The 19,069-nt window shown below is 39.5% G+C and overlaps 1 protein-coding gene across 2 annotated transcripts in view; it reads right to left on the reverse strand.

Moving 5' to 3' along the window:
* The window catches only part of SCAPER (S-phase cyclin A associated protein in the ER), a 132,160-nt gene that overhangs the window by 12,078 nt on the left and 101,013 nt on the right, over positions 1-19,069 (reverse strand). For both annotated transcript variants that reach the window (XM_082005350.1, XM_082005351.1), the window contains exons 23-24: positions 12,428-12,665; positions 9,225-9,374 (exon numbers count right to left, since the gene is read on the reverse strand). In XM_082005350.1, coding sequence (XP_081861476.1) covers positions 9,225-9,374; positions 12,428-12,665 — 388 coding nt within the window. The remainder of the gene's footprint in view (positions 1-9,224; positions 9,375-12,427; positions 12,666-19,069) is intronic.

Genomic DNA, 19,069 nt, shown 5'->3' on the forward strand with positions numbered 1-19,069 from the left:
TCGAGTTCAGATGCAATGTTCTTAGAACAACTCAGATTAAAAAGCTAATGGTTCTCTAAGGGGCACTCCTTGCCTTTTCCACTCATATGACCTATGGTTCCAAACTTGAACATGGCCATTATAAACATTTGGATCTTAAATCTGTGCTGTAACTATTAACGGTTTTTCTTCCCCTATTTATTTATCATTTATATAAATGTCAATTCTAAATTGTACAAACAACTAATACCTTTATTCAACAGGAACTGTGCATCCTAATCTCTGTAACTACAGTATTTCATCAAACAGTTAAACCGTTTTGTTTGATGTCAAGTTATTTATAACTTTGTAAAAGAAATAAGTCTTTATATTAGTAGTCCAGAGTTTCTCTTCAAAGTTAGATCTGCATTATTTCTTTGCTCCTATATAAACAGATCTCATACTGCTAGTATTTAATCAGCAGAATATGTCACCACTTAGGCTCTTCTTCTGTTTTAAGGTCAAGCTCTTTTCTTTCCATTTTGCAAACTCCACTATTGGCAAGGCTCTGAGCAAAGAATGTTCTAAATTCCTCCTAACATTTATCAGGATTCAGAGCAGCATTTCCATGCAAAAACAACGTTCCAGAATGCTACATTCAAATTTAAAAATAAGAATTTTGTCTATTTGAAAAATTCCAGTGTTTATTTTCTTAACATCACATGTCAACTTTCAGAGAGAAGGTAACAGAGTTCAGAAATAACATTAGTCTTCCTATAAATGACATTATGAGCACTGTCCTTTTAGAGCTAGCTCTATGGTTTAAGCACAGAGATTCAGCGGTGCTCTGTGTATACATAACAAAGAAAAATAATTATCCAAGCAGTTTCTGTGTAATCATCCAAAGCCATTTGAGCATTTAGCCTAGGACAATGGCAAATACAAGCACGGCGATGCAGTAAAGATGTAAAAATGTTTATCAGACATGATGCTAGTGGGAAATCTAGATAAAGAAGTTCTTTATACAAAGCTCTTGAAAAAAGGTCATCCAAAATGACAAATAACATATCACCTTAGTTATAAGATAACAGATGAACTATAGAAAGATTAAATTCGGCAATAAATAAATAAATACTATTAAACAGATATTGTAAGAGATAAGCTTCATCACAATGTGATGAGAAGAGAATGGAAACAATTCTAATACGTATTAAGGCTATCTGTGAATTTAACACATGCCCGGGCTACAGGATAAAATAGTAATCTAATGCCTGAGCTAGAAAAGGTATTAAGGGAAAGTCTAGCATTGAAAATGATAGCATTTTAGCATTTAACATATTAACGTAAAAATAAACATTTAAACAAGTGAGGTTGCTCTCATCCTTCATGTTAATCGTATACTTAAGGACCTTCCTAAATTGTATCATTGCCTTCTAGAAAACGGTAAGCTTCATGGTTTCCAAAATACTGTAACAGATGTATATGCTTAAGTGGTGGCTTAATAAATTTTAATCAGAGGAGAGTATTATACATCTAACGTATTGAGAAATACATATATTCTGTAAGCTCAAATTAAAAAAAACACCATGCCATGTCTCAGATCCTTAGGTATTGTTTTGCGCACCGAAATGATCATAATTAGCCCTTGCAGCCCTACGCTATTTTTGAAGGATCATCTTCACATTTAAGTAACATCTTCAACTTTGATGACAGACCACTTGTAACTTTAAGCTGCTGCTCTGGGCATGATTCTCTACTCATTTAGACAGGTGAAACGCAACTGATGCGAATGAAGAATTCTTGACTTAAAGGCTAGAGAAGAAACGGGACCCTACTCAACAGAAATTCAAACAGACTATTGGCAGAGGTTTCTGCCATCAGCCTTGAAAATGGCTAGTTTGGGTCAAAAACCCCAGAAGGTGTGAATAATTAAAATATTACAGACTAAAACACAGAAAATCTTTCTGCCTCTCTCGGAGCATTTGCCCTCTTCAAAAGCAAGCGCTCCGTGGCTCTCCAAAACCCTACTCACAAGTAAGAATTTTTATTACTCGTACGTTTTGTCTTCTCTCTTCCACAATAAATGTAAAGGGTTTGTGAAAATATCTGATCATCAACTAAAAAAGTTGTGAAATATTGAGCCATTGGACATGTTACAGAGTTGGCTGAGGAAAAGCTTCAAAGAGACAGCAAGAAAATCTACTCTTCTGCCATGAAAAATGTGCCACAGTTCACCCATCACTCAGGGCAGAGGAAGACGAGCAAGATTTTCCATAGTACCCACTCTGCAAGATTTAATGCCTTTTATTTTTTCTTTATGTTTCAGTATCACTTCAATCAAGTGTTACTTGAGCTGAACGCGATGAAATGGATTTGGGAGACTTTTTTTGGGCCTCTTGCAGGCTCCCACCCTTAGAGCAGCATCCAAGCGCTCCGAACAACTGTCAACTGCCCGAGCCCAAAGCCGTGAACAGAGAGCAGGCTAGCGTCCTCTCCGCATGGTGCCCGCGATGTTGGGGACAGTCACTGTGGGTCTGCAGAGACTTGGAAAACTTATAGTTTATGGGAGAAGTACAGGGAGTTCCCTCACACATGAGGCGAGACAGACAATAGCTCATAAGGCCTGATTAAATATTTCCAGGCTTTAGACTTTGTTTTAAATTTCTGTGTGAAATTCAATTCTCATGAAAAGGAGAGACCGACAGGCTGGGTGGGAGCGAGGCAGAGCGAAGGCAGGCGTTGTGCAAGCTTCTGCCTCCATCGCCGCCAACGGATCTCCACCGGCCAAACCCATAAAGTCCTAGGCCCAGGTCTTAGCTGAGAAGAAACTGCTTATTAAACAGGATTATGCCAAACTCTGTGGTGTTTTTTCGATGCGGACAAAAGGCCACTGGGATTAAGCTGAGACCACCAAACTCTCTTTATTCCTGACCCAGGAGTAAGATTAGAACGTTGCTCTCCAGAGGTGGCATTAGCCGATTGCTCTCCCTCGTCATCTCCAAGCTTTAGTTACGGACTATATTTTAAGGTTGTTGAAAGTACTGGCTTTTATGACACTGGGAGCTAAGTTTATTCTTTCGTGTTTACAGTTTAAGAAAAAGACATTAAGATAAATCCAAATACATTCATTTCTCATATTAATTCCTATACACTCTCTCTTCCCCTCCTACAGGACATCAGCCAGCCATGAACTGAAACTAAATACACTTGATTTCATGTTAAGTCTTTGCTCATATTAAATTACCTTCCTCACACCCTCTCAAAAAAAAAAAAAAAGGGATGCATTTTGGAATGTTAGAAATACAATTAAAATGTGGTGCAGGAAGTATGCAGTCCCACATTCTTGTGCTGTATTTTATTTGCTTTGTCACAGATTATTCTTAAAAAAGAAAAAATTCATCGGTAAGCTCAAATAACAACAGAGGTGTCTGACAAATTACCTAAGAGGCATCTTTTCACTGACTGCCTAGATAGGAATGCCATCTTTTGTGAAGACATTGGTTCACTTAAGTGAATTTATGTGGTCTGAGTATGTAAGGCTGATAGAGAAAAAGCGTGCAGTACAGATCTGTTTTAATTTACTCCATTTTACCTCAGTGGGTTTAATCCTTAGGGGATTTTTTTGTTCACAAGCTGAAGTGCTCCTAAATGGTATTCAAGACTACAACTTCACATGAATCACTCACTTGCCAAAAACAGCTATTCTACAAAATTTAGCAGGCATTATTTTTCGTTCAAACCTATAAAGCTCTAAAAGGTTGTAGTTTGGTATTTTTTTCTTGAAAGTTCTGAAGAACTAAACCCACAACCTCAACATGAAATCCGTACTCCTAAAAATCCCTCCTCTGAAAAGAAGCTAACAAAATCAGAATTAAGTGATTTCAGATACTATTTACTTGAAAATATGGACATTAACTATACAGTAACTACCAATTCCTGCATCTTTACTCTTGTGCTGTATTTTCAAAAACTCCACCTACCACATCAAAATTGTTCCAGCCACTCCATAGCCCCCAAACCAGCATAAATAATGAAAGATTAATGATGGCCTCTAGTAAACAACCCCTACGGAAACTCTGTATAATGTGTTTATAACCAATCTTCCAAGCTCTCCTGTCAACTTCTGATTTTCACAATTTTTCCATTTTAAAAGTATTTTTCTTTCTTTACGCTAACGCTAGAGGAAACTGGCCGCATACTGAAACTCAATACACACTTAACACTGTCAAAAGCACAAAATAATTTCCCTACAGAAGGCAACATTTAATCTAAAGTCACTTTGTAGGTGTCCCTTACAACCTAGCGGTACTTGTAACCACAGTTAGGATATATGTCATATAGATATATATGTATGTGATATACACTTACTGTGGGATGAAGTATACTGCCATTTAACGACAGAAGAATTAAGATTTGCCACAAGAAAAAAATGTTAAAAAGTAAGAAGATGTAACTATAAGCCAATCATTTAACAAAAAAGGGAAAAGAATCTCAGGATGCATCCCTTCTAGGGGACTATCTACCATGCTTTCTTTGCGCTGGGAATGGGTCATGAATTTCATGAACCTTTCAGAACTGTGCCTACCATACAATATTTTAATTTCTTTGAACACTATATTTATACCTGTGATACTGCTGTGTAACGTTTTGTATTTTTAAGACGTGAAAAATTCCTCTCCCAAAATATCCTGTCATCTTACTGTTCCTTATTCCTTTAACTGGGGGTAGCTGGCATGCCGGAAACACGTTTCGTGATACATTTTCCACATCTATGTAGCACGGATAAATTTCTAGGAAGTGAATGACACTATAAATCTCATTCCTTGTGCTTGCTTCTATTTTCAACATACGGATTATTACATATTAACATTTCAATTCTTTATAAGTTTACAATAAGAGTAATGTACTGTCCTTATGGACACAAGCGTCTATGGCTAAAAGGTTTGGAGTGACAGAGAAATAAGTTATGCAAAGACTTATGCAAACCAGAAGACAAACTTCTGGGGATGAAATTTTTGTGTATCCAAATTCTTCCAGTTGCATCCGTTATTCTAAGAGAAGTTTTTACTTCTATCTACAAACCCTAATTTTATAATTAAGTTTTTAAAAGCTGCATACACTTTTCCCTAGCTCTTTCACATGGATTTTGTTTTGCAATCTGGTAATAATATGTTTTAGTTCAACAATTTAGAAGTATACAGCTCCCTATCCTACAAATCCCCAAAGTTAGCGAGCTTCTTCTAGAGCACTCTAAACACAGTGTGTGTCAAAGACTGAAGGAACAAAGGCTATTTTCATTTAAATAAATGCATAGCAAGAGAAATGAACAATACAACTTCTTTTGGACCCTGTCAGGCAAGATCCTGAGTCTGAGGATCTGATTTGTGATGCCTTTATGAAAAATATTCACTAACTGCAATGAATATGGAAATATTTTTATTCCCAATACAGCAATGTGAAAGAAGCCAAATCGTCTGTCATTCATGTTAATTTAATTATGGGACCACATTCAATTAGCCAATATAATATGCAAATGAAGTGAGCTGACAGCACATGCTAATTATATTCATTATAATAATTAAATCTAACAATGAAAGGGAATAAAACTGTAATGAAATAGAAGGATATTTTTAATTAACAACAACATTTTAATTAGAAACTGTAATCCTATAGTCTGATATAGTATCTTTGGCTTATTGAAAGATCGGACATTATTTTTATTACGCAGTTTAGTTTTACGCGTCTATCCTTAGTATCGTGGGACCTGTTTTTGTATGTTAGTAGATTAAATGGTGGCCAAAAAAAAAAAAAAAGAATCCGTTTCCTTGGTCATACTTCATGCAAAGCAGATGCCTAATAAAGCCGCGCTCCGCTGCGGCATGGTTACAGAATCCCGTCTCATGAAGCACAGGCTGTCTAACTCTGTAGTAAACAAAAGTTCACGTGCCGATACAAAACAGACAGCACACTTCAGGCTTCAGTAATGATGTTAAAGCATTTAAAATATTAAAGCAACACTCTTTTTGCAATTTTCACATTCATAACTGATTTATTTCTTCAGTGACAGTAACTGCCCTGAATAAGCTTTACGAATGTTAAAACAAAATACGAAAAAAGGAAAGGAATATTACTAATGTATGTGGGCAGAGTCAGCAAAATCATAGTCTTTTAAAAATAAACAGGGCAAGGACTATCAAAACACTTAGGAATGCGTTCCTTAGGAATCCATTGTCCGCATCGCTCCTCAACAGAATCACTTGGGCCTGGACCAAAAGCCAACCGTGGTGAAAAGCTAACCGGGACCCCCGCCACGGTCTCTGCGGGTGTGCAGGAGCCACCGCGAGGCCCCCCTCTTACTTGGGGCTCCTGGAAACTGCAGTGAAATATGAATCTCAAAGGTATATGAGAGAGAAAAAAACCCTTCCTTTTTAATTTGCCACTCAACTAAATATAAAGACTTTTACAGATAGTGTAATAAAAGCAGGCAAACCTATCTTACATTAAATGATTGGCATATAATGCTCTTGGAAGATTTTCTTCTACGAACGTGAAATATTTAGGAAATCGCCCTTTTATTATTTTGACTGCATAGTGGCAATAATTCACTTACTTAAATCACAGTACCACTACAGAAGGTCAATGTTGAGGTTGACAGGCTGTAAAATTTCCTTTTTAGAAATCTATCCTACAAGCTGAGAAACTGCACATTTTTTGAATAATGAATGCCTTTTTTTCTTTATTCCAGTACACCGGTTTGGATATTTCTCTGTTGATGTGGGTAGACAAAGGAATCAAAATAGCCACAATGAAAACTCCAAACAACTATTTGCTCTTTTGAGAGTTGAAAGGAATGAAAACATACACCGGTTTGTAATAAGGAAAAGACTCATTTAAACTACAAACATTTCAAAACAAATGTACGTTTGACTGCAAGAATAATGTGCATCTGCTTTGAAATACATCAGCTACTGACTCCTTTAAAGTTTGTTCAAATACCAAATAAAAAGAGCTATTGGGCTCTATGAAAATTTGTTTTCATAGCTCAAGTCTGGTGTATCTATTTTTATTATGCCATTCTTTCCAGAAGTTCAAGCCTACTATCTGAAAGCTTTCACTGTGAGACCAATTTTTTATTTTTAGTAGGGCTCTGCAGATGATCAACAACGGAAGAAAAACATTGGAAGCTCATAACATAATAAAAAATTAAACCGTAACTGAATGAATAGAAAGCGCTTCCCTTTTCACGAAAGGCACCGTATCTTTGTTGGAAGTCACAACACTAACAGCCCCTGAAAATAACGACCGTAGGCAAGTCGTACTGCTTTGCCTAGTAGTAAAAGGAAAAATACTTCCTTTTCCTAAAAAAAGCTTCCCCGCATTTTGCAAGTAACCCGAGTGAGTTGTTCAAAACGTTTTTTTAAACAAGAAACCCCAAACCCAAATGCCACTTCCTCAGTTAAAAACTTGCTAATTAGGAATATCAGAAATTACATAAGAAGTTAAGCACGTCATGACATCTCTTGAGCTAGTACCAAAGCAAACCACCCTAAAAGACCGCTTTTAGCGTATGAGAAGCACTAACATACCGCGGTTGTTTAACCAAAGACTCAAACTTGACTCTCGGAGCTGCAAAAGCTACCTTTTAATCTTGAAAATTAACTCGGTCCGGGGGTAGACAGTGATGGCACATGACCTCAACCCCAAGCGCACATGCCGAAGACTCCAAGACACTGCAAAAGTCGCCAGCTGGGAAGCACGCTCACCGACGAACGCGTTTTGCACATCCTTAGTCTCTTGACTGCCTGCCGGCGGCCGCCGTAGCCAGCTGCTGCCGTGGCGCGGTGCCGGCTCGCCACGGTCGGACCTTGGCCCCAGGGCACCAGCGCTAAACAGCAACAGGCACTACAGACTAACTGACAGCGCTGGTGGGAAATCCCTCTTCTGCGCTGTTCCTGGCATGCTTAGAGTCGCAAGTCCCCCGTGCAATGAATCACATCTGTTTATACTTGTGTGCCAGAAAAGAGATTTTTAAACTGCAGAGAAAAGACAACATTGTTTGCTGGCACTTCTGGATGCCAGCACGACCCGTTGTGTAGCAGTGGGAATCGGGAAACGGCAGCGGTATCACATGGATTTTCAAAAGGACCGTATCATAAGGTGTTGCCCACAGTCAGCTCCGGACCCGGAGTGGGATTTGATCGCACAGGGTAGGAAGGCTGCAGGATCCTCCCTCCAGCTGTGGCCAGAGCCACAGAAACATTACTATATAATGACATTATATAATATTTATGACAATATTGTCAGCTTTAAGATATTATAACGTTCCAGTTACAGTCAACAACTGTAAGAACGTTATCGCACAGCTTTTCTCTAAACCTTTGCTGAGAAGCTGTAACACCTTTCTTCTGCTCTTCGGCTTAACGGAGGGGACTGAACTCCTCATCCCGAACCCCCACCCCAAAAGTTAACGAAAACGGGAAGCAAGTGTTACAAGTACGGAGAGAGAACAAAATGAGTAACTTCACAAAATACAGCATTCAGCTGAATCAGACCACAGATACAGGCACTGTAACGCATCCAGAGTCAGGTTCACATACTCACAAATACAGAGCAAATGCCAACTTCTGCCCTGCCCCGTACACTCTGAGCGGCTACATATAAGCTGAGGAAACTGGGAAAACTAAGACTGAAGTATTTGCAACAGTATTGAAGTTTTGTGTCTGGGTTATTTTATAAGCTATTCTTACTAGGATGAGCGGTCACAGAATCCACTGGCAAAAGTGGACAACTAACTAGTGGACTACTACTAAAAAGATGCAAGGAAAAGAATGGCTTAAACTTGAATGAGCACCCTGGCTACCAGGAAGATGGCTACGTTGGCATCTGAGGACATGCCTTCATGGCAGACTAGCTTAGTTGGCTTTAAAAGGGTTTAACTTGGGTACCACAGCCATCTGATCAAGTTGACACAGAGTTAACTCGGAATTAAAAATATCAGTTGCTAAGTGTATCTTGGCAGCAAGCAAGGCTAGTTAAAATCAATGCACTGTCAGCATCATTGTCTGCAGAAGAACACAGAGTTTCCTTATGGCCATATAATACCAATGCTTTTGCGTTAAGATGCAACTTCATTTTCTATTTTCTAAACACATACATTTGTGCTCATAGGAATCCCAAAACTCACATGGAGGGGATTCGTTTTCTTGAGGGATCCATGACTAAACGTGCCCTCGATAACTTCTGATCCCATTTTCCATTTGCCTTACCTGATTATCTGCGTTGTTTACAGTAAAATAGCCCACACAAATAATGACTTCGTGTAGCAATCCTTCACAGGTATGCTGGGAACAGTACCACAGCAGAGAGCTGATAATATGCCGGAATGCAAGGGACAGTCCTTCAGCACCCACAATAGACTGCAAAGACAGGCCGAGAAACAGAAATTACACTCTAGCAGTATGTTATAGAAATTGTGAATTACATATACATCAATTACAACCCCCCCCTTTTTTTTTTGCAAAGTATAGACTACGTTCCTTCTTGCGATGACTTTGGAGGAAAATGGAATCAGCTCTCTTATTTACATATTTTCAAATTTTAAAGGGATACAGGAAAAATTGGATTCTGCTTAGCTGACATTCAGTGTAGCATTAGGTTGACCGTTTTGACCATTTCATTTGACATACATTACATGTTCCAGGAAAACTTAACAGTAATAATATTTCTTAGTAATAAGCAAAAGAAACCAAACCATCTTCACTTCTGCAAAAGAGCAAAACGCGTTTCTCATTAATAACTCATGCTCTGAACGCAATACAAAGATTAATAACAAATAATGACTTTGCAAACATTAAAGCAAGTTAGAAACATCCAAAAGGAGAGAACACTCAGCTGCAAAGCTTCTTGGGATGCTTTTTAAAAGTAGGCAAATTGCTGCAACGTGGAGATTCAGAATTAGATTTTATCTGCGCAGACTACAGCCTCTATTTAATAAACATGTCAAACAGACAGAACGACACAAGGTCAAAGGGGAAAACTAAAGCACAAGGAATGAGCATGACAGTCTACTAACTCTAATGAAACAGCAGTGCAGGCCTGTGAGAAAATCTCTTTCGTTTGAGAGTTTTCTTGATTTTATACCTTGTAGCCTGTGCTAAGTACATATACATAAATCCCAGTCTGCGGTATAGTTTAGTTTTAGCATACTTCCAAATCTACCCAGCCAAAGTAGAATCCTCGGCAATTAAAACAGACTCAGCTGCGGATACTTTCCATCTTGAACTTCGGGCATTCTGGTAAGTTAGTATATTTTCAAAATTTAAGGTACAATACAGCCACCATTTACTGCTTTACATCGTGTAAATGCCATGTTCTTAGGTCCACCCTTATTTAATTAGCGCTGTCCACGCATGCTGTGACCTAGCACTCCGGGTTTAACCTTCCCTGATAACAACAGGTCAAAGGGCACCTGAGTTTGTGTATAAAAGTTAAACTAATTTTTCAAGGAAACTATGCTTCCTTTTTAGCCAGAATTAATATCAGCTCAGGATCCTGCGTTGCTTCTTGCTACCATCCTTCAATTGTTTAGACTGTCGAATTAAATGAAATATATACCCATGAGCCATCTGCACTAATACAAACTCTAGAATACCAGACCTCTTCTGCTAATCAAAACCCTCTATTCTACAGTCCTGCTATTACGTGATAAAACTATTCCTTGGAGATAATAATCATACATAAACTCTGCTTTTTCCCTCTGCTGGCTGCTAGCCTGCTGTAGTCCACGGGGTCAGAACGGACAGCAAACTGCCTCAGGTGTATGTTATTTTTTAACGTTACAGAAACAAATCACGTTAATACACTGAAAGGGAGAGGTGCTGAGACTACGCAAGTGTGTCTGTCCATCACAAACAATATTAAGCCTACAATTCAGTAAGACAGCTAAGTGGATACTTCCTGCGTCGACGAACTAAATGAAACAGTTCACGCTGGTTAGTTTTCTACCACCCTTTATGCAACGATTACTATTGTGCACCGTCTTACGTATAGCAAACGAACGCAGATCGTGGGATTTGGGAATTGATGCTAGTGGTTCGTTATAGACGCTCAGATATAATGGTAGCTGGTAGAGGGGATAAATACAGACAGTGTAAGCAGGAGCTTTTATTTTAAAAATTAATAGTGGTTTCTTGAGATTTCGGGGAGCAGCCCTTCAGCCAGTGCGATTTGCTACAGCTGCCCGACAAGCGGTAGCTGTCCCAGTTCAAATCTTACTCTCTGGTACGTACCTGTAACATCTACAGCAACACATAAACATCCCGTCTCGAACCAAGAAGTACTGAACAAGCTGTAGAAGAGAACTACTTTGATACGCCTCCATTTACAGAAAGAAGGGGGAGTTAATGGTGTGCGTAAGAGTTGTTTTAGATGAAACTCCAATAAATATACGGTTTCTGGGCCCTGTAAAGACTGGATCCCACAACAGCATCTCTACAGACGAATGCTGCCACATGCTAATTGCTTGTTGCTGTTATTAGAGATACTAAACGTACTAAAAATCAAAGTCAAGAAATACAAACTGAAGGAGACATACCTTATACTAAATTCCTTACTCACGTAAAGCTCCTGCTGAGTTTAATGCATTTCAGATGGAGTGTGTGGTACAACTTATATACAAGTTACATATTTAATGAAACAGAAACCTATTCTGATGAATTGTGTAAGATTGATGCTGCTAAACGTGTTTTGCAAAGCAATGCTTTTTGACAGGTGTTTTATATTAACACCACAACAGCTTTGCCAATTTATCCGAGAAATATACTGGTACTCGTATTTTCTTTGTATGGCAAAATGATTCACTTACGCTAGGAACCTGTTCACAGAAGAAGGTAAGAAAAGATTTACCTTCTCAAGACTCAAAATGTGATCTTTTGGATTTTTTTTTGTGAATAAAGGTGACGAAAAGTTACATTTCCAATTTGTGGTCAATAAAATTTTACTTGCATTTAAAAAAAATTGATATCAAGTCATTTTCAGTCTCGGTTGTACAATCTTAAAGCAAGTGGCTGCTGAAAGCACTGACAAATGTAAACTGTGCTTATAATATAAGCAGTCCTTTCGTATTAGAAAAAAATGTTATTTCGTGCTTTTGACCAAGATTTTTTTACGTTTTTGGGGCTTATTAAATATAAAAACTACTATGCTATAAGTGAGAGGTTTTGAATAGCAGAAGTAATGGATTGGATTCAGCATTTCACATATTCTGAATTTTCACTTTTTGGTTAAATTTGTTAGCCATAGCTGTATGGTGGAAATAACAACAGTTACCAACTTTATGCATGAAGAAAACCCAAATATTTAATCGTGAAAGTTCCTTCAATAACTAGGGATCTTAAAGACAAAACTCAGTCCAAAAGCATATGCCGGAATTAACATTTTCACACAAAGCAAGTTTAAAAACATCTGTTACCTGAAAGGCAGGCAGATCAAGAACAGCGAAACTATTGAAGAAACGCAAACTCTGAATGGCAACCTGGATTGTGTTTGCCGCGTAGCTGTCTTTAGGACTTGCTGTGTTTGGATCTGAAATTGTCCCGTGGAAAAGAACACAGTACAGCATATGCAAGACTCCAACCAGATCCGTAGATTGAAGAACTGCTGTTAGTCCTGTGGGGTCCTGACGTGTATTGTCAAATATGTTCCAAGATCTGTCAAAAGAAACATCAAGCCGTCTGAGGAGGAGACCGGCACTCAGTGAGAACACTTGCCCAGGATGCAGTACTTGTAATAAGCCGACTGTTAGAAAAACAGTAAACTGTTAAAAAGAAAAAAACCCCTAATGTCTAATGTGCCAAGAAACCACAACGTTTCCAGAAAATAATTTCAATAATCTGGACACGGTCTCACGCTCTCTTTAACTGCAGCGCAGCTGTATTTTTAAATGTCTTTCTCCACGTGCTGGTGGCTTTGCTCCCAAAACGGGTTCACTCTACCAGCGCGAGACCACGCAGAAATTCGACAGCTTTCAAGTTGGAAGCCTGGGGGCACTTCAGGGGTTCCATGCAAGCTCTGCCTCAGGTCAGTAGCCTACACCCATCTTTCTTTCTTTCTTGCAGCAGCAGCCAGCAGAGATGGGAGAAGTCCCTGGAGCCTCTCACTGCCTCAGTGACGGGCTGCAGGCGCTGGAACAAACTGCCTACCTAAGTAGCAAAATAAGTTACTAGGACCAGATGATCTTAATCGAATAGTTCTGCAGGAATTTAAGAACGAAGTGGTTGAGCAGTTAACAAAACACACTACTTCTTCTTTCAGTCAGACGTTATTATGGGACACTGTATGGTAGCAAAGCACAAATAAGTATGAAATGCTCCAGACAAACTAGCACGGCTTGTGCAAGTAGAAAATAGGTCTCTTGGTACCTTTTGGGTATGCACATAAAATAACGGAAAAGGTTTTGACTATCGAGGATATCTGGACAGACAGGCAACTAACTCAGGATGCCCCTTCCATTCTCACACCCAAACTTTCAAAAGCACTTAACATAATCCCTCCATGATTTGTACCGTTCATGGTTTTTTCACATTATTAATAATCCAGAAGATGATGCAGGACAGTGACTATTAAGCAAGACTAAAGACTGTCACCACTCTGGAGGTTAAATGATGCCTGGAAGGCAGGCAAATACAAAATAAAGCACAAAAATAATGCAACAAGTTTTATACACTCTGTGTTCTAATTCAAACCCATCATGTAAATCACGTGAACTTTGTTCCGGAAATACATTTAGTCTATATTAGCAATCAAAGGAAACACTAAAATATGAAGATACAATGAACAGTAACACTGAAAAGAGGCTACAACAAAATCTGGTCTTTACCTCATCTACTATGTTTCCATCTTAAAAAAAAGAAAAAAGAACTGAGTGCCAATATCAAAAGAGACTACAAAGATTGAGTCTATATATTATTCTTTTTTATAACTAAAGGAAAATACGACAGACGATATGAGGAAATGTTATAAAAGTACTGATTAAATGAGGGTATCTTTCCCTTTTGTAACAACTAAAAGCAAAGGAAACGGGACAGTAGCGGATTTCTCAAACAACCTGTACCTTTGAAGACCTCAGTTTAATACAGGAAAGACTGGACACTCAGAGGGCGGAGAATATTCCTGCTGACCAGAATCAGCATGGAGCTTTTCCTTGACTAGAACAGCTCTAAAGAATCTTTTCCGTATAGGCATCAGAAGCGCCTTGCACCACTCTGTTACACACACTGCTTTGCTCCAGTCAAGTTTCCAACGCAGCTCCTAGGTAGGCTGGCTAATCCTGCTTTTTATGATACAGACCCTTGTCTGACACAAATACAGCAGCTACCAGGTTTTGGCGATCATCATCTTGTTCCCTCATTTTCACTTTTTCTAGCGAAGCAAAAAAACCAGGTAAGAAAGCACCACCTCACTCAAAAACGATGTCTATCAATGAGAATTTCTGTTTGTAAGAACAGAGAATTTCTATTTGTAACAGCACACCATTGCTTCCTGGGACCAAAGAGAAAGATGGAGAAACAGGCAGAACAAATGTGCATTCTCCAGGTCCCAAAGGGCAGCGCTGGTACTGGGTAAACTTCAAATGTCGCTTAAATATTTTCAGAGAAGAAGGAACAAGAGTTAGGTGAAACACCATCTCTGGCAGTTACAATAGCCTCTGAGGGGTCCCCTCGCAGCCCTGAGCCCAGCTGAATACGACAGGACAGTACGCGGGTTATACACAACTTACTCTACTAGCACCCACCTGCTTCCATCGCGGTTTGCTCACACCTTTACCTGCAGAAAGCAGTGGCCCAGAACACTCACTTCTGCTTTTTGTCAGTTAGATCACATGTGTAAGGCATGATCTCATCTGAAATTAGCATTTACGGGTACCGTTTCTTTCCAAGTTATTTCCATTTACAGAGACTGTGAATGTTCGACGCTACTGCAAAAGCCTTTAACTACAGCATCCTCTGCTGCTACCTCAAGGATTAACGCCCCAGTCCTGCTTCAGCAATGCCACGGCTGTACAAAAAACACACGAGACTGCATAATTACTTCACAGACCTTTGAAAGAAGCAATCAGATCTTTAGGTAAAACACAGCAAGACCAAAAGCAACGCAGCCGTGCCTATTTTCCAGCAGCTGCGCTGCTACACGAGTGACTCCGTTACCACCATTGCCATCAGGCTCCACTACAACTCCGCCAGTTAGTGGTCAGCCATTTGCAGAATCAGCTGCAGACAAACGTGGCAAAGTTTACTGTACAGGTTCCAAAACCAGGGTGTTTGTTCAATACTGAATTCCTAACAATCCTCAAAGAAACTGTGCCACAAAACCAGCCGTGACAGCGCTTCAGAGGGTGACGGGCACAGGATTCTCCCAAAATACATGTAATAACATTCGAAAGACAAGCTGAAGTAAATGAAAAAGACCATTAAAATTGTGATTTGATGCCACTTACCTGCTGCAAAGGAAGAGCCACAAACGGTCAGCCTGCGGTTTGTAACACTCGCAACGTTCCTAACATACTCCATTAAGAATAAAAAAAAAGTGGAAAAAATACCAGAGCTCTAAGTGTGTCTCGGGTGGGGCTACGCTGCACAACAATTTATAGCATTTACTTTCCTTTTCCGACGCCTGGAATCCATGCCCAAAATCTTCACTTCGAAGCTCTGTGGTCTTTAAGTGAGTGTGTTTGAATGCAGTCAGCAGAGACGCTTCCTGAACCGTCACCTGGCCGTGCCAGCCGTGCCTTTATCCGCATTCCTGCTGCACAGCTTCAGGCCGTGCTGGCACGTGGACCTGGCTGCGAGCGAGGACCCCGCCGCGGTGGCTGGAAAAGCAGGGCGAGCCAACGCAGCCCTGGGACCACCGCTGCGCATTCCTACAGCTTCGGTTTGCCTATCTCTGGACTCCTTACTATTCCCCATTTTAAAAGTTTCTGATGTCCGGTTATTTATTTTGCTGTATGCAGTAGCCAAATTGTGCTAACCGTCACTTAAGTACCCTCAAGCAACGAGGACGTTTATTTCCACAGTATCACATGAGAGCACAGCTCCCCTTGCCAACTAGTATTTCTTAATTTCTATCTTAGCTTTTTCAAAAGTAAAAAACAGAAAAACCCCAAATTAATTACTGTATATGATACCTCACAGCATTTTTTGTGGCTATATGCGATGAGAAGATTGACCAATTTTACCAAAGGTTAAAGTTAGCTTGCTTTCAACTCTCAATCCGTCATTATTTTTAAACAATTCCATATGAAAAAGCTTACACTGCTGGATGAAGTCCCTTTACCATTTTGTGCTGCTCTGGAGCAGTGAATGAATCAAAATATACATTAAAAAGTCAATTGTAAAATAACTCAAAATGCAAGCATTATTTTTTTCACAGAAAAGACTAGGAATTTTAAAGTTATACCGCAGGACAAAGCTGTTAAAAAAACCACCAAAAAAACCTGTCTGCTAGGTTTGGTGGATTGAAGGAACTGTTAGAAATGTTTATTTTTGATGTTGCCTGTATTACAGTTAATGTGTATATGAACAGGCCACTGGCTCCTGTTGGTTTTAACTGTCAGTTATAATCACTTTAAGCCTAAATGTTTACAATAAAAAGGTAAAAGACATTATTCATGCTGGTTGTGGGCTTTAAAGTAGTAAAAAATGTGTACGAGATGTTGGAAATCAAAGCACGAACCTTTGCCTACACTGCTTTGAGTGATTTTGGTCAAGTCTGTCCAACAGTGGATTTCATACATTTAGCAGATTTTCAGCCCACCTCGAAGGTAAGCCCAGTGAAAATTCAGCGCCGCCAGGACACAGACTGAAGTAAAAACCCACAACTCCCCTAAAATCATTAGGTGACAATGTCATACAAGCAACCTAGGTTTCACATAAGCAGAGATAACTAGGAGGATAAGAGGATACATCCGTTCCTATGGATGTACCTCCTTTTAATTCTCCTCTTTAAGGGAGGTTACCCTCTGTGACAGCTGCCCAAGTCACACAGTCAGTACGGACAGAACCCCGTCAGTCAATCACTGAAGGGACGCAAGACTTACCGGATTTTTCACATTGCTTTCTGTAGCTGGGAAAACAGATAGGCTTTCAAAGTGTACCAAGTCTCTATATTTAACACAGGAAAACAGGCAAAATATTTATCCTACAGTCAAACACCCTGCAGGATCTTAAAAAGAAAAGTTTAATGAAATGCAGGGAATTTTCATGATGGGTTGCCATGATGATTTTCAGCTTCTGCCATCAAGGAGTCTTGGGAATTGGTACGAGGTTTATGACTTACAAAAGAGGTTTAAGAATTTAAAAATGTGGATATATCCATGACAGGAAAGAGAGATACTAAACAGTGGTACTTCATTGCTTAAAATACACCACTATTTATTAAAAACAGGAATTCAATACAGCTTGATGAGAAACAGCATACTCTGCAGAACAAGTATAAAACTACAATTTCTCCAAGCTTCAATATGAGCAAACTGTTTACATGTGAAAATATATTGTTTTAAGAACTGACTGAGCTAACAAGCAGTCAAGCCTCTCGAAGGGTATACAGTGTAATGTTTGTATATTTGAAATATATACTCCTGATTAAAAACATGGAGCCAAATGGAAACACGCGTTTTCAAAAGGCTTAGAATATAAGCTGTTTTTAAAAAATTATTAGGATTTAAAAACTATCATCTGTACTTTTTGCTTCTGAATTATTTTATTTAGAAAGAGATGTCAAAATAAAGAGGCAAAATAATAATAAAGGAACTAGAAAGAAGTATTTAGCACCTGTCGGACCTTGTTATAATCGACACAGGCAAGGTAGGAATCACAGCACTGCGTAAAAGTGATGATTTGAAACCTTTCAGTAACTTCAAGAACAGGCTTTAGTTGGCTGACAGTACTCGCTGGATCTGCCGCCCGTTGGAAGCGGTGAGAAGCACAACCAGCGCTCAAGGCAGCCTTGCATCTGATTCGCCATCCAGCAGCCGAAGCAGACAGTATCTTAATTACTGTAATAAAACCGAAAACAGCCCAGCCTACCTCCTTGCCTCTCTGTGACTCGACAGCCACAATTTTCCCGGATCAAACCCTACGTATCTGCAGCTTCCCGCCGCTGCAGCTTGTAACCCACAGCTTCGTTAGCTGTTGACACAGATTTATACGTGTTCCACTACTGTTTTGAGATGACATGTAACAGTAACAGCTCAGCTACTGTGCTGCTATGGCATTCTATTTTCCTCGATTAATGAGGGAGCTTGCAGACATTTCCTACATCAAGAAAACAGCAAAATTGTGAAAAGTTGATGTCCCAAGAAGCTACGTGATTTGGGGGACTATTATTTGCGATATTCTCTTTATGCACAACCCACTGTCCTCCTTGAGCCTCTGTTATTCTTAATCCACTGTACTGCTCTTAGGGAGAACCTTCTTCCTCAGCGATTAACCCTTACACCGCACTACTGCTGCTCTTTTCCTCCTGCTGTTTGTCTCAACTCTGTGGTTTAATTTCTTCCTTCATAGTTGCCACAGAATTACTAGATTTGTCTTCTGGGAATTCCATTAATTGTTAACCTGCATTTTGATCTCACACTCACCAATGTAGTGCATCACGTACTGCAGCGATATGACACACGCTGGCAGACACTTAAGCAGATACTACTAATGGGCAAAAGTGAAATAAGGCATTAACAATTGTCCTCCACAGGCTAACAGCTAAACTTCTTGGACAGAAATCTTAGTTCCAGAGACTTATAGGGAAAAAAGGCATACAGATGTGATGAACACTGGGCAGTACAGGAAAAAGACAGGAACATAAGCAAGATCCTCGCTGTGCTGATGAAGGACTTGCCATATATTTTCTTAAGTCTTTACTCCTGCTTTTAGGGAAGGGTGAGCTGGGGCAGCATGGCCATATTTTTATTAATGCTCCTTGCATTCCATGCCTGCTCATTGTTTTCCGTCTCGTGTTTACAAGCCAAGCATGCTCCATATGTGTACTCAGGACTCAAGGGCCCAAAATAAGCCTTATATCTCTTGTGGTTACAATAATAAACTCTGGAGAACAAGGCTGT

This window comes from Phaethon aethereus (assembly GCF_964289735.1).
Source record: "Phaethon aethereus genome assembly, chromosome: 12".
Taxonomy (NCBI): Eukaryota; Metazoa; Chordata; class Aves; order Phaethontiformes; family Phaethontidae; genus Phaethon; species Phaethon aethereus.